The 21,979-nt window shown below is 44.7% G+C and overlaps 1 protein-coding gene across 2 annotated transcripts in view; it reads left to right on the top strand.

The window, feature by feature from the left end:
- CNNM2 (cyclin and CBS domain divalent metal cation transport mediator 2) overlaps positions 1–20,120 on the top strand; it is a 114,679-nt gene extending 94,559 nt beyond the window's left edge. The window contains exons 3-8 of one of the 2 annotated variants that reach the window (XM_085064920.1): positions 2,525–2,662; positions 4,767–4,936; positions 7,796–7,889; positions 10,300–10,365; positions 14,050–14,234; positions 16,433–20,120. In XM_085064920.1, coding sequence (XP_084921046.1) covers positions 2,525–2,662; positions 4,767–4,936; positions 7,796–7,889; positions 10,300–10,365; positions 14,050–14,234; positions 16,433–16,642 — 863 coding nt within the window. In that variant the 3' untranslated portion in view covers positions 16,643–20,120. The remainder of the gene's footprint in view (positions 1–2,524; positions 2,663–4,766; positions 4,937–7,795; positions 7,890–10,299; positions 10,366–14,049; positions 14,235–16,432) is intronic. The other variant, XM_085064921.1, reaches the window with a different exon arrangement.
- Positions 20,121–21,979: the final 1,859 nt, after the last annotated feature.

Below are 21,979 nucleotides of genomic sequence, written 5' to 3'. Positions count from 1 at the left end.
CTGGTTCAGATTCAGTTACATCAGTCACAGTCCAGTCCTTGGTTCTTATGTCTTACAAGAAGCTCAAAAGTTGTTTGGATAGCAAAGAACAATATAAGACCATCCCTTGCAAAAATAAGCCAAGATAATGGCTTTAAGCCATGTGGCTCTGCTATAACCATGTAATGTTTTTCTTGAGGGAAGATATCTGGATAAGCTGCCAAGGAAAAAATATAGGAGGAGTTGAAATTGCCCATCACTTGAGTAAGAGCCTGGGTCTCTTACCTTGATGACTGATACAGATAGAAAGATTTAAGGCATCTTCCCATTGTGTGATGCTGGTCTTGTTTTCAGGTACCAGAAGTGCAGTGTGAAGCCTGCAGTGGTACAGCCCTTTCAAAGGAAAAGCCTGGAGATGTTTCCCTGTTCCAGGGCCAATATTTGCACGTGTAATTTTTGCCTCCCTGAAGAGAGCAATGATGAAGCATCTTGTGAGACAGCACCTCAGATACAGCACTTTAAATATAACATTCTCTGAGATTTTCAGGAAAAGTGATTTCTATTCTTACCTCTTACAAGAGGGAGGACCTATGAGAGCTTCTAGAGGACTTTTTCTCCTATTAATTTTCCATTGCTTTGGTATCCAACTTGCCTTCAACTGCAAGTGCAGATAAGGTCTGTCTCAGACTATATTCCTAAGGCAGGGATTGTTTTTAGTCTGTAGCCACTCCCTTTAGTGATTTCTATTCTCGCTTTTGGAAGAGAAATTGCAATCTCTGATGTAGTCCAAGTCTTGGGTAAAGTATTACTAGCACTACTAAGAGGCTTCTGGTTTCAAAGAAGAAAAAGGGCATGGGTCATCATCATTTTTCTCTGTGTGCTTGGGAGCAAATATCTCAAACTTTCTGATTTGCACTGCTCACCGAATAAGCTTGAGCTATCTTGATAGGTAAATTACTGTCAGTACAGTATTGCTGTTGAATCTATGATAGTCCTGTAGTGGAGGTATGTTCCTGGGAAGCTGAGGATCTAGGTGTACACGTGTCTAAAAGACTAGGTGACTTGGGAAAATCTAGAAACCTGTAAATTACCAGTATTGTGCATTTCCAAGCCTCAAACTCAACCACTCAGCCTCATGTGGACTGTACCATGTATTTGCTCATGTAAAGGGCTCCAGGTCTCAGTGGCTTCCTTGCTGCAGTGCGTCACTTTAATGATCTTTGCATGTATAACCCAAAATCTGGCAACAGGCACTTGGGAATATGTGCAGTTTCACAGTGTCAGCTTCACCTACACCTCTTTGTGTGCTTGCCCAAATCCTCTGCCATGAATCAGTGTGCCAGAGCTGCCTGTGGCCCCTCAGAAGTTCAGTCATTTTACAGCAGTTGCTGAAGAGGCTGATAGACAAGTAGCTATGGTATTCTTAGGATCTTCCCCATCAAAGGCCCTAGAACCTGAGCCATGTCTCATCTCTGAGAGGCTCACAGGAGTTGCCTCAACACTTGGGTTTCCTGCACTCTGTGGTGGAGCTCAGAGCTGTCTGACAGCATTCTGCTGCTTACAGCCACTGCCACCCTACATGTGGTGTCATCAGAGAGGAGCAGCACCCTGCCATCTGAGCAGAGACCTCTTCTCCCTGAAACTGATGTATAGCACACCCCAACATACTCATAGCTCTCCACTTACCTGGTTTCCTAAACATTTTGGGCAATCAGTTCAGTGGGTGGATGCTAATTCCCGGGTTGTTTGTGTTTCTTTGATGTTGTCTTTCACAAATGGGGATTCCTCACCACAGAGCTTGTTTTAAGACAAAGACAAACCAAGTGGCAGGTTTTTAGCCAAAGGAGGACTACATTCCAGGATTACTAGCAGGCAAATTCCTGTATCTGAATTTCTGAAGCTACTCTTTACTTTATTCTGGCTGCAGTACTGTAAAGTGGTCAGAGATTCTCTCCTCCAGGCTGTACACCTTGCTTTTGCTGAAGTTTGGACAGGACAAAAGAAACTTCATACACCAGACATTGGGAATACTTCAGTCAAAGCCATGCAGATTTTACTGCAGCTGTGGAGTCAGTGAAGCCATGGTACAGCAAAAGAAATAAGTTATTGTCCATTTCCTCTGTGTACGTGCTGGGAATTTTCTAAGGAATGTATATGTAAAAAACAGCTATCACAGCTATTCTTGTAAAAACACCTTTTGATGTTTAGTAACACTGAGCAGAACTTCTCCCCACCTGAAGTGTAAGATGCAGAGCTGTTCTGCAATCAGGTGTTTGCAAACAGAGACTTTCCCCTGACTGAGGTGCCAGAGAAGTGACAGAGGCTGGGGTGTTTGACTCTGCAGGCCAGGGACCCACAGCCACATAACTCCTGGTTGTTTGTGGTTTGGGCTGCATGGTGATGAGCAGGGCTTTGCAGAGGGGTCTGCCTGCACCCTGTGCTCTGCGTGGCCATCCTGGCTAACTCCGGCCAGCGCGGTTCATGTTGGACCCCTTTCTAACAGAAATCACTTCCTTCCTTTCTTCTCCCACCCTCCCTTCCCCAGCTGATAACAAGACGAAAAAGAAAGTAGCTCATCGGGACAGGAAGCAGGACTTCTCTGCCTTCAAGCAGACAGACAGCGAGATGAAGGTTAAAATATCACCGCAGCTCCTCCTGGCAATGCACCGGTTCCTGGCAACAGGCAAGTGCGGGTTATCTCTCTCTGTGATCATGCCAGAGCCTCGGAGGCAGTTTGTCAGCAAAGGCCGGTGAGGTGGGTGGGACAGTACAGGCGGGAAGGGAGGCTGGATTGTGGGGTGACAAATAATGCCACTGTTGTGTTTTTCTTTTTAAATTCTCTCCTCTCCTGTGTTCAGTGTCGGCATGAACCCTCTGAGACATATACCAGGGGTGGACCAGTAACTTTAAATTGGTCTGAAAGGTAAGGATGAATGCCAAGTGCCGCACTGCATGTCTAGAGTCCGTCAGATTAACGACTAGCAAGTACACCCCATTAGGAAGAGCTCAGGGAACAAACCAAAGAGGACTCGATACCACTGGCCAGCTGGCTGTAATTGCACTCTGGCGCCTTCTCCAGAAAGAGATGCTGGACTTTTTGCAGGAAGGTCTAAACCTGTTCCGTGAGACTTTTTGACTCCAAGTGAAAAACTCTCCTGACACATTTAATGCAGACTGCACAGGTGGTTGAACTGTACTCTTTAAAATGGATTTCTGTCTGGCTTGTGTGACCTCCGTTGATGACTTCAGGTTTCAGAGGACAGTTGTCTGCATCCCAGAACACCTTGATGTTTTAGCCCTTGGGTGGGCAGTCTGGCAGAGAGACCAGGGCCTTGAATGGTTTCTTGCAGCTGATACTGCCTTTCGTCGTAAAGTTGGTCCTTTCACCTCAGACATGAGGCCTTTAAACAGGAGAGCTTGTGGAAAAATACCTTCCTATTGCTTGTGCTGTCTCTCTTTGACATAAAAAGACTTCCCACATGCAGGCCTTTCAGACGGGCGTCTTTCACTGCCATGTTCAACATATATTCATGGGTGGAAAATTATAAAGTTGTTTTGTCTCAAGTTTGCCAGCTCCACTTGGAAGTTAGTACTTCCCCTCCTCTAAGATGCAGTAACTGCCTGCCTAGATGCTCCTAGTCTGTCTTCATGCTTTATTTTGCCTCTGTGACTTGAAAGAAACACGTACATGATCGGTTATCACATCTCAGCTGAGGGGCAGTAATTCCTTAGAAGGCTCGGATTCCTACGGCTCATGTGCACATGAGCATGTCCTTGGTGAAAGGAAGCAGTTCAACAGGAAGATGTGGATTTAACAGCAAGCAAGGTTCTCTGTTCATGTAGTGTACAAGACTTGATGGAGTTCCATAAACACCTGCTCAACAGACATAGTCTTACAGTGCTGCTTCTCTACTTGTTTTGTGGATGGAAGGATTGTGTAGCTTAAATACAGGTCTGTCGGTGAAGCCACTACTCAAAAAGATGAAAGCTACTGTTTTGGTTTCTCTGTTCTAAATTGGGAATAGTATCTTTGGCAGATAATGGGTTGTTAATGGTCCTGTTCTGAAATAAGGTGTTGGGAAAGCTTATCAATTTGCATGTGTAATTCTCGTCGTCCCTGGCTTACTTCTCCCACACAAGGATGAGCTTTTCTGCTTCAAACAGCTCCTGTTGGAAACACTGAAGATGAAGTGGATAGGGATTGTGTTCTGTATGTCAGGCATTAATCCCACATGGTTTGAACTGACCTGCACTTTCTCTCACTTTGAGTAACTCTTCCCATATGAACCGTGGCAGCCCCAGTTGTGTCTGATTTGTGTAGAGCATCTCTCTAGAGCAACTTTCTAGACCCCAAGCAGTAATTAATTAATAAATAAATTAATTAAAAATTTTATTTAAGTGTGATAAATGCAGTGACTTTAATACCTTTTAGGGAAGGAAAAAACAAATTCAAAGGTTCTCTGTGCCCCAACTGTAAAGCTCTTCCATTTGTACAGCTCTGTGACTCAGAACTCTCAAGAGGGCAAGACTGTCTTTTTTTTTCCCTTTCAGATGAAGACATGATTTTTGGTTGTTTTGAAAAATACTTCAGTAATGGAAGTTGGGGTGTTATTGTGGTTTTTCCCTGCTTTACAAATCTAACAGTCTCAAAAGACAGGAAATCTGCAATTCCATAATGGATCTCTCTGCATCTGTGTGTCTTTTATAGGCAAATGCTTATTAACGAGTATTGCTAACTTCTTGCCAGGCATATGAGGTGTAATGCCAAGTTGTATCTTGTGTTATAGAAGTAGAAGCATTTGGTCCATCGCAGATGTCAGAGAAGATCCTTCTCAGGCTGCTAAAACATCCCAACGTCATCCAGGAGCTGAAATACGATGAGAAGAACAAGAAAGCCCCAGAACACTACCTCTACCAGCGAAACAAGCCCGTCGACTACTTTGTTCTCATTTTACAGGTCAGACAAGTAATTGTGTAGATCTGTGTGAAACCCTTTATCTCCTGATATATGCCCCTCTATACCTCTTCCAGTTGTTGAAGTTTGTCTTCTTTCAAACATGGGAGGGGAACTATGGCTCCTGGGTACTGCCTCCTTTATGACCTTGCCAACCTTGAAGAGGTTCACTCAGCTGCTTTCATCTCAGTTAAACCAATTGTGAAGGATAGAAAGCACTTCCCACTTTCAGTCATCTATCCAAAGTTACTTATGCTTTCGGTATCCCTAGGATAGACAGTGCAAAGGAATCCCCATTGGCATTGCTTGGAAAATAGGGGTGAGGAAAATGCCATGTCATAGGAATTTGGTCAGCATACCTTTTTCTACTGTGCCTTTTCCTTTCACAAAAGGAGGCATGGGGAGTTTGATGATTAAGAGAAGTGACATTCTTCTGTGCAGTTTTGAAGTCTGTACCTGAGGTGTTGTGAGAAGCACAGGTTTCAGTGGGGGCCTTGTACCATCTACTGAACTGATGCCACCTCCTGCTACAGCCCCTGCCAAAAGCAGACCCTGGGAAGCCTGCCATCCAAGCCTTTATCCTGCCCTGAGATCCCTGCACTTGTGTGGCTTTTAGAGTGGAGCCCTGGGTAGTGTGGAAGGACTGTTTTCTCCATGTTCTGTACAGGATTGTTTCCAGTGCTGGCATCTCCCAGGTTTTGTTCTCAGTCAGGAATGGCTGAATGGCTTAAGTAAAGCTTTACACAGAAATTTAGTTTTTATCTAGCACCATTTGAACAGGAGTAGTAATTTCAGAGAGATTTTGCTGGAAAGGTTCTTCTGTTTCTGTCCTGCACAACTGAAAATCAGTTTTGGTTGTAAAAGCACACGCATTGTAGCTAAAGTTTTAACACAGGACTTGAAATCTTAACATGTCCTTTAAAATAGAAAAGTGGAGGGCAGGGGTTTAAACACTGTCAGTGATAAACAATTATGAGTGCACTGGGATATTATATTGTGGATTTAACATAATTGTGATGTGGAAAAAGAATCTTGTTTTTCAAGAGTTTGAGGAGCCCACTGGTAGCTCTTTAATTGCTCGTTCTTACGTGCTGAATTGTTACAATCTGAAATATTCCAGAGGCAAGATAATCCTCCTGATGTCATGCTGCAAAGATGTAAATGGAGGACATGGGGCTACAAAAGGACAATCAGTTCTTTCTGAGCTATTTTGCAATCAATAAATATTTAGCAAACACAACATGCCAGGTCTATAATGTATTTGGAAAAGTGAGTGGTGCAGTAAGTACATACTATAAATATGGTAACAAGGTTGGTTCTGCCAGGATCAAGAGGGGATAAATACTTTTCTTTTGTTATTTAAATGGACTTGGGCTTATTCTCTCGCATTGAGGGACCAAGAATGCCTTCACAGTAAATGCATGCCAGTACACAATTAAATGTATATTTTTCTTGTGTGTAACTATTCTTTGCCTGGGTGACAAAACAGTGCCTTTTGGAAGGCTTATAATGAAGAAATAAGCTACTTTTGTGTCATAGAGTGAAATTGGTTTTTAAAGGGATTTATATGAAGCTGTTGCTTGTGATAGCAGGAAAGTGGATTTGTGAACTGGGCACTCTCTTTCCTGCTAGGCAGATTTTGTGTTTTTTCTCATTTGGGACAGTTACACAAACTGACTTGATATCAGGGCTTGTGCACGTTGAGTTCATTGTCACTTTTTTCTGCCTATGTCCAGTATTGTAAATTTAAAGATATGATTATTTAAATTAAATTGAGCTTAATGAAATAAACACTTAAAAATAAATTCTACCTTTTGGCCTCATTTTCACCCAGTTGTGTTCAGATGATGTTCAGTCTTCTTAGTACACCTGGGATGGGCAGTCTGTCTCCCCTTCCCAACCTAGCCAGAGGGAAAGCATTGCAGGTAATTATGTTGTTTGCCTGAAATTCCAAATTTGTGTAGTTCAGCCTGACAGCTGCATGAGATCTCTTCTGTCTGCAGTGGTGTGCTGTGAGTCACAGTGCAGTAAGGATGGATGGACATGAAAACCAGGCCCCACTAAAAAGACAACTATTTTTGGCCACTTGTGAAACATCCCAGCCACTCTGGTATACATCTGTTTGACATGGTGGGTTCTGTTCTGGAGTCCTGTGTAGAACATAATATTATACATTTGGTTGAGCCCACATCAGAAACAGGTGCACTTGTGTGGTACTGTAGTTTTGTACAGCTTCAGAAGTGCTGAGGGTCCTTTGTAGGCAAGACTCTGTGAAAGAGGGTGAAATCTGTAAAATTGCTAGAAATCAAGATGACCAAAGTAGCATTAAGGCTGCTCCTTCAGGAGTAAAAGCTTGGTGTCTGTGAGAATTTCATCGGTGTAAGCCGCCAGCCTCCTCACATATTATCTCCGATCTCCCTTCTTATGTTTGTGTTAGAGGGAGTTCTGTGTGAATGTGAGCACCAAAATGTCTAGGTGTCTCAAGATTCCAGATGTAATGGAGCTACATTTTAGCTTGTTGTGCTACTGGGGAGGTATTTTTTCACTCTGCATTGAGGGAAAACAGCCTGGCAGCACTTGGAGCAGGGCAGTAGCACCAGCCCAAAGTTGTGTGCTGATCCTGATTCTGCTTCTCTGCAGAGGCTTCTTCTGGCCATGAGGCACCAGACCAGGGTAGCTCAGGGCACAAAAGCCTGTTGCCCTTCAGGGTCTGTCCCTGTTCAGGCTCTGTTACAAACTGCAGGGACCATGACACTGCTTAGGGATGTCAGGCAAAACTATCTTTCATGGCTCAAGTCTGATCTTGTGCCTCGAGACCCATGGTCCCTTTTAATTGCAGCTCTCTCTCCTTTTCCTTAACAGGGGAAAGTGGAAGTGGAGGCTGGGAAAGAGGGGATGAAGTTTGAAGCTGGTGCTTTTTCCTACTATGGGGTGATGGCCCTCACAGCATCACCAGGTATGTCCTCTCATCTTCTGCTTCTGGAACAGTCTGCGCTCCTGCACAGTCCTGCCTGGCTGTGTCTGTGGGGCTGATGGGAATGGTACCTCCTTGCCAGCAGGGCCGCCTGCCTGGCAGTGTCCCTGGGGACTAGCCGGTGGCGACGCTGGCGCTGACTCCAGAACCCAGCGGTTGGCAGCAGTTTGCCAGCTCCTGGAGGATGTGAGTGTTGGCTATAGCGAGGGATGTGGTTGGTACTGGTGCAAAGCTTTGTAGCTTTGCTCGTGGCAGGGTAACAGGGAGTGAATTAACAGGAATAAATAGTGGCAGAAGGACATCTAGTGGTGCGAGGAGCAACTGCCCGGTTAGGTTGGAGATGGTTCTCTTTGCCAGGCTTGTGTCTAAAGCTGTCTCGAGAAAAAGGAGGGCAGCGGTGCCAGTAAAGTGATTGCTCCTGTCAGCTTGTGTGGAAATGTACCTGAGAAATCTGCGGGGTGGAAGAGGTGGTGTCTGAGGGTGAGTGTGAGCCATTTCCCAGCACACAAGTGGTAGCCACACAAGCCACCACTCCACTAGTGCAGGTTGGGGAATTGTCATATAATCCACCAAGAGTTGTCTCCAATGCTGCGTTTCAGCATTTGGTGATGTATTTTAATGTCAGCAGTGTCACCACTAGGATCTTGACCTCAGCTGGCACTGTACAGCCCTGCTGGATGAGCTGGGGCACTGGAGCTGGTGTTGGCCTTCTGCTGACCCAAAGCCACTTGTTCAGTTCCAGGGAGAGATGTTTCTCATGCTGAAATTGTGTCCTGTCACAGCAAGGTTTACAGTCCACTTGAGAGGCAGCTTGTTTTAATTGTACACTCAGGAGTGCTCCCTTTATGTGTATGTACCTGTGTGTCTGTACAATGTCAAATGGTGGTGGAATGGAAATGGTTTTGTGAGTTATGTGTGTAACCTTGTTAGACTCTACAATCAGCAGCAGTTTCCTGGACCTCTGTGAGCTCACTTGTACAGGCAAGACTAATTCCTTAATTGTGTGCACTTTGATTTGGTCAGTAGCTTATACCTTTTGAGTTTTGAGAGATTTTAAAGCATGCGGAGCACTGGTTGGATTTTATCTCAGTAACAGCAGCCATGTTCATGAGGAATAGTGACGTGTACAACTGCATCATACCCTCAGCTTTTGCAATATGGACCAGGCATGGACCTGGAGTGGTTAGGCGTGGTCACTTCCTCCAGATTTACACTTGGAAATTACCTGTGGCATCTCTGTTTTGCCAGCGTTGTTCAGTTTGAATGTTTTCATGTATTGTTGGGTTTTGGTTATTTCTTTTTTTTTTTTATGTTCCTAACCCTCCCCACAACCATGCCAGTTGCCCCAAGTCCTGTTGGGTCAATTGATCTCCTCTTTGTGTGCTCTGAAATCCATCTTCAATTTCACCATGTTGCACTTAAGGAAATGCAAAGTAATCTTGGCCAATCGTGGATTTGTTTACCTTCAACTGGTTGGCTTTTTTTCTTTTTTTTTTTTTTACCAGTAGCAAACTCCTGATTTTGTTGGCTTTCCCTCCAGGTTTAGGGAATTTGTTTTATGATGTCTTGCAGCATCCTGAGATTTCTGTTGGGATGAGCTCATAAAAATAAGTTGCTGTTGCTCTGTGTAGACAGGAAGGCTCAGGGAAAGTATAAGTCATTGTGGAACAAGAGAAAAATCCTGCTCTTCTGTATGTCTTAAATAGACTTCATGTGCTTGCTCTCCCCTCCTGCAAGATGAATGCAATAACAGAGGAGTAAAACACTAAAACCAAACAACAAAACAGAAAATAACCCCACAAACAAAACCAGAAAATAAACAAACAAACAAAAAAAGCAAGAAAAGAGTGGAGCTTTTTTTAACTACAGCTGGGGAAGGATTGGCAGTAATGGTGAACAGTATGGTACTCATCCCAACAGGGATGAGCTTGGAGAATCACAGCCTTGCTTGATATTTTACTGAAAATTTGAAGAACTGTGAAGTATCTTTTGGTTTTATTTCTATTGTTTGACTGTCATAAGGAAGAGCACTCCTGAATGTTTTCTGGCTTGTTTTAATTCTTGCCTTCCAGGCTGGAGTGGGCACTGCTGCTCCTTTTGAACTTTTAAAAACATGAGTGTGCCTTGATGAACTGTTGGGTTATTGAATAACCATTTATATTAGCAAGTGAAAATTGTTCACTCCAATTCCTTGGTCCTCTTTTTTTTGTTTATTCCTAAAATTTATTGTCATTTTTGGTTTTGCTTTTGTTATAACCCTTTGCTTTTTCACAGTTGATTTGCACTTCTGGTTTTAGTTTGTCAGTTTGTCAGCTGGCTCCTTCCCCTGTCGAGTGTGGATAGCTGCCGCCTTTCTGGTCGTGATCTCATCCTTTTTCTCTCCCTCTTCTAGTTCCCTTGTCCCTGTCTCGTACCTTTGTTGTCAGCAGAACAGAGTTGTTAGCAGCAGGTTCTCCAGGTAAATCTGCATGCTTCTATTTTCACCATTCTTGTGACTGCCCTGATGCCATAAAAAGTCAGCTGCAGTCTGTATTTGTCTGACCCCTTTGCTCGTTAGGGAGAAGTCCAGCACAGAGTTGTGCCTCACAGGTAGGTATCCCAAGTTTTTGTTTATGTTAACTGGTCAGAGTCATCAAAATGGGAAGAACTAAAAACACATTAAAGAAAATGCATTTTGTAATGTGTGCTTGTTCGTATTTCTCATATGGATGTTGGTGGAAAACTAGGAGGGGAGATTTTTCAGAAGAATGTATTCTCCCCCAAGATGAGGCTTAAAAAATTCTTAAGAAAATGCATTTGGCAGAGGAGAATGTCTGCTGCTAAACTGCCTTAAAAGGAAAACTTATTTAATGAAAGTATTTTGTATTCTCATATGGGTAAATTCTATGGTTTGTATACAGTCTAGCCATTTCAATTCCTGGAAAGCGCGGAGCTTTCTCTGGGTGAGGTTAATGCCATGGACCAGCAAAGTGATCTGCTGAGTAGATGGATTTGCAATGGAATGTGGAAGAAGGGTGTGGGATCTTCTGTGGGATTTTCTGGTTCCTGTTGTGCTTAAGACCTTTCCTTGCTGTATCACCAAGTTGACTCACATAGAAATCCCTTTGGAAAGCAGAGACCAAGGAGGGAACAAACTGGGCCAGAAAGAGCTATGAGATGTGGTTGAGAGATTGTAAACTGGGAAGGGTCAAGAACTGAGCTTTGCAGACATTGCATGCATGGAGTGTTTGGGAAAAATGGAAACCCATCAAGAAAGTCTGTAGGAAGAGCAGAATCCTAAAATAGTTTGTGCCACTGTGAGCATATATCTTCCTTCTGAAGTTTTTTTTAGATGAAATATCTTTCCCCAGAACTAAAAGCAAACAAGATAATGATACGCATATTTAAGTGAAACATCTCTTAAACATTAATACATATCATGCATTTCATACACTCTCACCATCTGCTTCCTGTATTTCTCCCTCTTCCTTTAACTTTAGAAAATGTATTTCATCGTTGGTCCTTAAATTGTCTTCATGAACATTCTGAACAAACTACAGCTTGTTGCCTTGCAGGGGATTTTTTCCTGCCCAGTTAAAATTTCCTGCTACTAAACACCAAAGGGGGACAAATTTAATCTTTCTTTAATTAAAGTACCTGATGGCTCTCTTTTAAGCTCGGCAACTTTGATTATCTTTCTTGGCTTGGTTCTTTTGTTTTGCCAGGTCTTTTTTTTACTATTTTTATTTTTCCTTTTCCATTCCGTAAATAAGTGTACACTTTTCACATGCAGGTTGTTTCCAGTATAAATGCCAAGCATACTTTCATAGCTTTCCCCCAGTTAAATAAAAAAATTTACAAAAAATCAGCAAGGGAAAATAATAGTGGCAAGAATCCCCGTTGTAAGGAACTGATAGGATAAGCCTGGTCACTGTGGCAATGTGGTACCAGCTCTGATGAAACTCAGACCGTTTGTGGGGTCCTTATGAAAATAATCCTGTTGTTTAAGCACAAATTCATAATACAGTTGTATTGATGTCCATCTTGTGGCTTGTGCTCTTCATCCCCTGTGTAGGGAGGTGAGGAGTGTGGGAAAACCTGGGTAGAAAAGCTCTAACGTGGACCTGCCTGATGTTTGTTGTCTGCTCTTTCTGTACCTTTCTGTATCCTTCCCTCTTCATTATCTTCTCCCTTCCTACCTGAACATGATCCAGAAGCCATGTTGTTTTCCTCAAATTTTTAGAAATCATACCTTTTTGTTCTGTTCTTTTGTCTCACCTGGTCCTTTTTTCTTATACTGTTTTGCCTTGTTGCTCTGTATCCTTGGTTTTTTATTGGTAATGTAGTGTAAGATCACTGGTAGGAAGAAAGGGCAGATACAAGTCACACTAGTGTGAAGTTGTTCCAGATGGAAGCCTTTATCCTAAGCAGCAGCAGCAATGCTTTTCTTGTTACACAGAGCCATATTTTGTGTGTACAGGTGGGAAAGAGGACACATTCATCCAGCCTTCACAGTTCCTTTTTCTTCAGTGGGAATTTCAGCATCAAGCCCTGTGTGCAGGTAGAGTTTTGGCTCCTGGCAGCAGTTATTGCAGCCTGCTGTGGCTTTCAAGCTGGCGAGTTGGCACGGAGGAAAACCTTGCAAGGCTCTGAGTGCTTCCTCCTAAGCCTGCCCTTGGTGTTGCCATAGGGACTTGCACTAATTCTGTAGTGCAGAAATGGTGGGAAAATTGTTAAGTTGTCAGAACCTGTATTTTTTTGTTCCCCGTTTAAAAATTGCATGAAAGACAACATCAGAAGGGTTTTAGGTGGGAAATAAGAATCAGGACAGTTCTGCATTCTGAAGTGTTAGGTTTAGGAAAGGCTGGATTCAGAGAGGTGGAGCAGGATGTGTCATTTGGACAAGGAGATACTATATTTCTAGTGATTAAGTGGCAGGGGTAGGGTTAAATTTAAGGGACCTTTTTTTTTTTTAAAAAGAAATAACATTGTATGTAGAGAAGTCTTCAAAAAAAGAATGCAGAAAGCTTGTAAGGGTGTTGATGTTGATTTGCTCAGAGAGACTTTGTATCTTAAGTATTTTAAGATTATATGAAAATGATCTTTCAGCTTGAGAATGGGGATCATGTGGTGAATAGCATAGTTAACATCAAGTTTGCATTTGGGCTGGCTGAATGAGTTTTAAGTGCATTAAGATCCAAAAATTCTCTGGTCCCAGAGATAGTTCTTTGATCAGTAGGTACTGTGTGTGCACCCAGGGAGAAGCCTTTCTACAGGAGGGCTTGGAATTTCTCTTAGGGTGTATTTTTGCCCTCCTATCTTCTGGGTCACTGTGTGGGTGGAAGCCACAAATGCAGAATGTCTGTGGTGTCCTGAAAGAATGAGTGCTTTAGATAGACTGTGTCCAGTCACACTCACAGGAGACAGATGCGAGGTCTTCAAGTGAAACCCTGTGGGACTTCAAGGCCAGTGGTGGAAAATGATGTCTGCAGTTTACTCATTTCCTAGATACAGATTTTTCTCTGTAGCATGGACTGTTTTGCCTGTGTCACTAGCTGGCATGTACTGCATGGAGCTTGCTCTCCTTCAGTGAGGTTTTGCCACTTGAAGCACTGTGAGGTTCTAGAGGAAATGTTGAAGTAATTGTCACGTGGACTGCACTCTGGTCCACTGAGGATTCTGATACTCCTACTGAAAATGTCTGCTCTAACTCAGGGAACAAGGTATATGTAGGTACCAGATGAAATAAAAGGGGATAAGGCTCATCTGGGACTGACTGTGCATAAAAGTAACAATGATTAAGAAAAAAAAAGTATTAAGCATGGTCTGAATATCAAGAGCTCCTGCAAGGGAGCCTTGGGAAGTTACCTTTCTGTGGTAGTTTCTGCTCATCAGGTGAAGCACTGTGTTCTCAGGGCATGTCTGTTGCAGCAAAAACAAATACAGATTTGTTTAGGGCATAATCAACAGTGCTGTTTACCAGCTCTGGACTGAAAAATACCATTTTTCAGGATAATTCAGTTGTTTAGCCACGTCTACTTATGAATGAATTGCTTGCAGTTTATTTGTGCTACATCACCATTTATTATGCCCCTTTGAAACTGGTGACTTTAAAAGTTTTCTACTTGATTTAAGAAATCTCTTGCTCTTACTTGTTTCTTAGCTGAAAACAAGTCTCCACCTCGGCCCTGTGGCTTGAATCACTCAGACTCTTTAAACCGGAGCGATCGCATCGACGCAGTGACCCCAACGTTAGGGAGCAGCAACAACCAGCTGAACGCGTCCTTCCTCCAAGTGTATGTTCCAGACTACTCAGTGAAAGCCCTCACAGACATTCAGTTTGTCAAGGTAGGAAAAAAGCTAGAAAGACCCTGCTGGAAAGTCGGGCTTGGCTGGTAGGATGGAGAGCCTGGGGAAGGGAATTCCTCTAAATTTCTCTGTGAGTAAATAGCATTATGAAAACAGCTGTTCAAAAATTACTTTAAACTACTTTTTTTCCAATATCTGCTGTCCACTGGTTTGTCTTCACTGTTCTTCTCATTTGGACTTGTAAGTAGGTTGGTCACATAATTTTCTGGATTTCAGGTCCTTTGAGGAAATACTATAGAAAATAACCTCTCTTCTTTTAGTCAAACCTATCCTCATGAAGCTTTTGGAGCCATCCGAAATGGAGACCCTTCATTATCAGGCACTGTCCTTTTTCTATAGGATGACACATTTACTGTTGGTTACAGTCTTTATTCACTTCTGATTTTGGTTTCAGTTTGGGGTTCTTGATCTTACTTTCCGACTTGCCATCCTTCTTCTGCTTGGAGAAGTCTTGGACATTTCTGTTTATCTTAACTTCACATGTATTAGGCTCATGTCTCATACTATCAGTGAGTTGCTGCATGAAATACAGCTCTGTCCCCCAGCATGGTGCATCCCACGCTGAAATGTGTGCGAGTCCTGTGGGAGAGGAAATCTAGCTGAGCTGAGGAACAGCTAATGCTGGCAGCAATTCCAGCCTGGCTGGGAGTCCAGGGAAGCTGACATCCCATGGTCAGAAGTTGACATTGATGCCTTTCTTAAATTAAGTGCATGTTCACAGTTTCTTTGTATGCGGCTCAAGTGATTTGTGAACTTGACTTCTGTCAAAGTTAATTCAATGTTAAGAATGTGGAATAGGGTAGACATAGTAGAATTCTAAACTGTATATTCTGTAGCCAAATTTTAAAAGGAAAGTAAAATCTTACTTTCAAAACTGAGATGCAAATGTTTTGGTCAGTGGTTCAATCCTTCCAGGATTACATCCGTAGATGTTTATCACTGGGCAAGTGATTCTCACTACAGATTTCAATGGCTAATCTGCTGTACAGAGCAGCTGCTCACCCCGTGCTGGTTTGTGTGGATTCTTTCCAAATCTCACTGTGTTCATACTGAGGCTAATGAATGCTGAACTGTCTTGGTATCTCTGCAGTCAGACTTGCACACCTCTTCTCACATCACTCTGCTTTACACATAGGTTAGAGTACTCAGCATTAATGTTTTCACTGTGCCACGTGGTCATTCATTCAATTAATACTTTGTAAAACCAAGGTTGTAACCTACTCATGCATGTTTGGATTTTGCTTTTGGATTTGTGACCTGGTCCATCTGACTCTCTCCATTTCCAGTCCCTCTCTTGTGTTTCTACTGAAGCTTATGGTTTTCTAAAAGTCATTTCATCTCTTCCACCTTCCTGCCTGCCAGTATCACCCACTGCTGTGGGCTCATGGGGCTGCCAGTGCACATGTATTCTGCTGCCTGTCCTGGCTGAGAAGGTTGACCATGAGGAGTTCTCAGGGCTGGATGCTTGTGGCTCCAGGAGGAATTCTGCCCTCCACCACCATGTGCAGATGTACAGAGGGTATGGGCTTCCCTGCCCCTGGGGCATGGTGGGCAGTGACACTCTGTGCTCTAGGCCAGCTCCTGCCATCACTGTTCTGCTGAGTGCAGCCAGCTCTTGCAGAGACCAGTGGAAAACTTCATGGGTTGCTAATTTGGACTCATCTCTGTGGGCATCCCAGTCTTTTCTAGAATTGAATGTCTTTGTGTAGCTCTTGCTGTGTTTGCTGGCCTAGACAAGAGCAGGAATGCTTATACCTCTATACTTGTACTATAGAGCTGGCTTGGCTCTATAGGGACACAGAGCCTCACCAGGAGCTCACTGAAGTTGGGAGAAGGACTTCACTGATCTCTGGTTCTGGTCCTAAAGATGTGCATGGTTAGAGGGAAATGGAGGTCTGTTTTAAAAATCTCTGCATAGGAATAAATCCCTGCCTTTGAACAGCATGGTGATTGCACAGCATTGTTCTTTGACCCTCCCTGGAAATGTCACCATGCTGTGGGTGTTGAGCTGGGATGCTCTAGGCTTACAAAGTGCAGGGATGTTTTATGGGAACAGGTAAGGAGGGGTTGAAGTGTGGTCATCTGGAAGGGGAGGGAACTTTATTTTCTCAGTGTGTCCCACAGGAGACATAGAAACGTGTCTGACTTTTTTTGTTTCTTCCCTGTTCTTGGAACAGATCTCAAGACAGCAGTACCAAAATGCCCTGATGGCATCCCGGATGGACAAAACACCTCAGTCCTCGGACAGTGAAAACACTAAAATTGAACTGACTCTTACGGAGCTGCACGATGGTTTGCCAGATGAGACAGCAAACCTGCTGAACGAACAGAACTGTGTGACTCACAACAAGCCCAACCACAGTATGCACAGTGAAGGAGCCATCTAGGAGCTGACTCCCCACAACCCACCCATCCCATCTCCTCAGCAGGACCAGCCCTCGCTCCTTCCTGCCTCCTCCCCGAGTGTGAACACCGTTCGTGCGTGCTTGCAACACTGTGCTGCATCCAGTGTTCTGAGACCAAAGACTTTTGTGTCCGTTCTGGGAGCAGAAGAGGAAGAAACAGGAAGAAAGGAGCAAAGAGCAAGAGAGACTAAAGACCCAAACGTAATTTGGGAATGGTGAGCCACCCTTGAGAACGATGAAAATTCTTCTTGCAAAGTAGAATTATGTTTATTTTTTATCTGTACTTTTGATCCTTGTTGGGTTTTTCCTCCTCAAACACATATGGAGAAGTTTAAAAGCTCCTCCGTTATTTTTTCAAGAGAGATCATGTTTTTAAAAAGTATTTTGCAGAGTTTTAAATTGTTTCTGTCCCTCATGAACCTCAAATGGGCTCTGTCGTGGTTTTGTGAATTGGCTCCAATGTCCTTAGGCCTCTTCTCACCCCTCTGTGGTCCTTTTTGTTGCCCTGTTGAAAAAGTTAGTAACTGGTACTTGTATGTTATTTGTGTCCTAAGAATGAGTAAGCTTCAAGGAACCTCTGGTTTCAGCCACCTGGAGGACCAAGAGATGAGGATTATTACATTCTTTCAGTTAATTTTCAGGGAAGGAGTGGTTACTTTGGTATTTAATGATTTTTCAAATTTCAGAAGGTTTCTTTGTTAAACAGGCAAAAGCATTGTTACACTTACAGTTTTGTAACCTCCAAAACATTTGTGTATGTTGAAGATCATACTTGGGGGGAAGGAATTAATTAGCAAAACTGCAGTCTCGTGAAATGAAAGCCAGGTGTGATACTCCATAGTGAAGTAACTGGGTGATTTTTCACTGATATTCCTGACAGTTGCATGGTGAAATAATGTGTGCACCCTGAGATGCCAAGTCTTTAACCACTCCTGTGCTGTAGCGGTCTGTGCACCGTTACCTTGGCCAGAGCAGATGTGCAGCCTTTGCTGAATATCAGAACATCAGCCCCTGTCCCCCCTGTAATCTCTAATATTAACACAAAAGATGCTGCTATAATGACACCCAAAGTACATGCTCCAAGTGACAGTAAACCTCTGCCAGTGCAAGGATGGGCACTGCTGAGGAGCCCGAACCATTTTCTCCTCTCCAAGAGCTGACAAAACTTTTCAGACGCGAGTGTATTGCACTTCAGGGATTCAGAGAGGTTCATTTCCAGGCTGTTCCCATCCACACTTTGAGTGGATTTAGTACATTTCCTTCTCTCTTGCCCCTTTTAACAGCCATTGTAGGGATTACCAAGGTAGCAGAGCAGAGAGCCTCCCACCCAGCTGCCACCAGTGCAGGGCAACACCTGCCTTGGACAGCAGAAACCAATTCTTCCACCCCAAAGACCTGAATGCAGACTGGGTGTCAGCAAGAGGCACCCTGTGGCAGTTGTGCATCGCCCATTCCCCAGTCCCACAGATGGAGTCTTAAGTCCTCAGATGAAAAAAAATAAAATTGTCCACCCAATTCTCTCCTCTTCCACTGCTGTCTCAATCAAAATTTGAACATTGCTCTCAGTATCTGGATTGATAAATCAGGCTTTATGGTTTCTCTGTTTCAAGACCCTGCCATGGCCCCTGGCTGTGTAGCATTTCCCTTTCTTTACACCTGGATAATCTCTTTGGGGATACCCAAAGAAGCCCCCAGCCCCAAATGCAACTGCCAGAGCTCTCTGTGCCTGCAGGCCTGCCCTGTCTCTGTCCTGAGGGGAAGGCACTCACTGCAAGTTCTATGTGAATGATGGCTGGAAAGGTGCAATATTCGTTTGCAGGATCTCCCCACAGGAATTGGAGTGTGTTGTGTCAGAGCCAATTGGGTTTACCTGTGTCCCTCCTCCTCTCTCTTCCAGCTTCAGAAAGCAGCCCTAATTTTGCTGCCCACCCTGGTGGGAGCCACTCATGAGGATGAAGTCCCTGCAAGGGGCATAGAAATTACACCAAATCCAACTTGTGCACCCAGTGAGGAGAAAACAGGCCTCCCAAAGCCTTGCTCTCACATGTAGCTTTTTGACTTTTTCCCATCTAAAAGTGTTTCCTTAGCCTCCATCTCAGCCTCGCTCTGATGTGCACCAGCCCACCACTGCTGAGAGCACCCAGCTCGGCAGCAGCATGGGCTGACCTAAGCCCTGCGCCTTCCTAGAGAGCTGCCAATATTGCACCTTTCTCACAGAGCAAAATATCCAGATGTTACAGTGTCTGTCCTCGGCGGGGGACTCACCTCGCCAGTTTTTATCTAGTGTTGCTGAATGTAAAAGTTTGTTGGAAGCGTTTGACATGGTGGTGAACTTGAGATGCAGTATCCGTTTTGTCAAACCTGCCAAAGGAGGGAAGGCTCAAGTCAAGGCAGCTCTCTCCGGGATGAGGTTGCTCACTGGATCTGACTTCTGCTTCTTACGGCAGGTTATGGATTTGTTTCAATGTCTGTTTCCCTTTTTAAAAAAAAAAAGAAAAATGCAAAAAAAAAAAAAAAAAAAGAACAAAAAAAGAGCCAATTTTTCCAACCAAAGCCATGTGATCCCAAAGCAAATACCTCCTGCTTCTGCCCATGCTGCACTGTTCCAAAATTTGCAGGCGATTTTTTGCATGAGTGTTTTTCATCATTTGTACAGATCAAATAATGGAAAGTGAAGTAATTTCACTTAATTTCCATAAAAAATAGTTGATTATAGATGTGTTTCATATGGAAAATATGTACCTGACCCAGAAGGGTTAGGAGCTGCTGCTACTAATTAGCTTGAAGAACAAAGCATGGTCCTCTCCCTGGAGGGGAAAAAATCCAGTCTCCCTGTTCTCAGGGTATTTTACAGTTTTACTGTTTAACAAATGCGAGGGGTTCCCGGCCCTCCTGGTGGGAACCATCACAGCAGAGGAGCCCCGCGCCCAGCTCAGGATCCCTCTGAGCCTCGGGGCATTGGCTGACGCTGGGGCTTGGCCCTCCTGACCGCAGTGGAGATGCCACGGCATCCGATCCGTGCCCTTGCAGGGGTGTCCTGCCCGAGCAGATCTGCTCCCTCTGCCTCGCAGGGGCTCGGATGCCGTGCTGCAGCCGGTCACCGCAGCACAGGGCACCAGCTGGTGGCTTTGGGAATCGTTGGACTTGACCTCAGACCTTGGCCAGGCTTTGACTTATAGAAAGGATACTGCATCTTCCTATGTCAACTCCTGCTGCCGCCTTTGTTCCCCTCGCCCGTCTGCCTCTGGGTGCAGGCAGCAGGGTGGGTGATGGCCTGTTGGCCGGGGGAGGCTGGGAGGGCATCTAGCCATGGTTTCTACTGTCAATACAATTTTGCACAAGAGTTCTTTGAAGTGAGGTTTTCAACACTAATATCTTAAATGCACAACTGTGAATTATATCTTTTACACTCCTGTTGGTTGAATTTCCTTTAAACGAAATGAACCTGAATCTGTTGTAACTATGATTTATTTTTTTTAATTCTGTGTATTGCCAAATCTTTGTAAAGAGTGAAGGAATGTTCTTGCTTTCCAGTGAGGATCTTTCTCCAAACGAGACTGACTCTGGTGATGTGGAGATCATATGAAGCACGTTAGTTCTGAGAGGAGAGGGGCTCAGTGGGGGGCTTAGCAAACCAGCCTCAGCTGCTCTGTGCTGCAAGCTCAGACCCTCCGGAGTTTACAAAGTGCTTGCTGTTTTATTCCCAGCTTGTCCAGTCCCTGAAATCCCTGTGCAGCTGAAGGCTGCTGCCCTGAAGGAGCTCTAGATGGGTTATCCCACAGTGGGATGAGGAATGCCGGCAGGGTGTCCGGGCTGGCTGGTGGGCAGGGGCCCCAAGGCTGGCATGGCAGTACAAGGTGCTTCCTTCCTCCAGAGGCACCAGGAGAGGAAGCTCCACAGGGCAGATCCTTCTGCTGCTCACCACTTCTGCTCCAAAGTTGTGTCATGTGTAGTTCCCTCTCATGCTCTTTTTGCCCCTGTAAGCTCCTGCTCTGGACTGAGCAGGAATGGGATGATGCTGGGACCTGTGTGGGGGCAGCTGGAGCTGGCTGCTGAAGGTGTGCGGTTCTTGGGCCTGTTGGAAAAGGGGTCAGCCACTCATTCACATTGTACTCGCTTTTCTGTTCCTCCTCTCTTCTCCTGGACTTACTCCCCTTTTCCTCACCGCTGGGGGCTTTTTTGTTTGTTTTCCTTCTTTTTGTTAAGTGCCTTTTTATGTGGGTGGAGCTGGCAAGAGTAGGAGTCTCAGGATATGGCTCTTTGCACTCAGACCTGGAGAAAGCTCAGGGGGAGCAGGGCAAGTTGCCCTGATGGCCCACGGACATCACCCTTTGCTGCTTCTCAGCCTTCAGGGCCCAGCTCAGATGAGGATGAGATTTGGCACTGGTGGTGTCAGGCTCTGGCTCAAATCAGTTCAAAGAAACCAAAGAGGTAGCTTTGTGTGAGGGACTGCTTGGGCAGCAGTGGTGCTTCCTGTGATCTCTGCAGAGCTCAGCCAAGGGGTGTGGGGGTGCTGATGGCAAAGAGCAGCCCTGTCTCCTCACAAGCATCCTGTGTAAGTATCCTACAGGATGGAGAACACAGTCACGTTCTCCAGGACCCCTTGGAACATGCATCTTCCTTATGCAGAATTATAGTCTATAGAAATCATTCCCACATGAAAGATGTACCATATTTTATACAATATCTAATACACACATCTGTGGTTTTAAATCTAGTACCTGTGTACCAGTTGTCAAGTTATCCAGTGTCTGGATTACCAGTAGAAAACTGGGGCTGGGGGTGGGGAAGGATGCTGCAGAGTACCTCTTGTGATACTGACTTGAGGCTTCATCCCAAAGGTGCCTGCCCAGCATTGAGGGGTCCCTGTGTCCACACTGTGCCCTGTCCCAAGGCAGAAACCCCGGCTGTGGTGTGGTACAGCCCCAGATGTGCTGCCCATCCCATCACCTGGCTCTACACTGGGGCTCTACACAGACCCAAAGAAGTACCTGTTCCCTGGATACTGAGGGTTGGTTTGGCCTGGCAGTGAAATGGTGAGCTTAAAACAATCAGGAATCTTTCCATGGCACAGATGGGAGAGCAGCCTTCATCCCGACTTGGCCAGCAGGGAGGACAGGCTCTGCACCAGAGGCTGGGCTGGGCAGCTGCCCTCATCCCTGCATTGCTGTTAAATTTGGTCCATCAGCTGCAGGTCTCTTGTTGGTGTGATATCTGTGGTGTTTCTGGCCTCACTCCCATGTGTGGGCAGCATAGGGGACCTGGACATCCATGGCTTCCCACAGAGCCCTCTAAACAATCCTGCTTGGTGTCTTGCTC

The sequence above is a fragment of the Lichenostomus cassidix genome, chromosome 6 (assembly GCF_008360975.1).
Source record: "Lichenostomus cassidix isolate B80296 chromosome 6, HeHo_3.0, whole genome shotgun sequence".
Taxonomy (NCBI): Eukaryota; Metazoa; Chordata; class Aves; order Passeriformes; family Meliphagidae; genus Lichenostomus; species Lichenostomus cassidix.
This window is presented reverse-complemented; position numbering and strand designations above follow the sequence as displayed.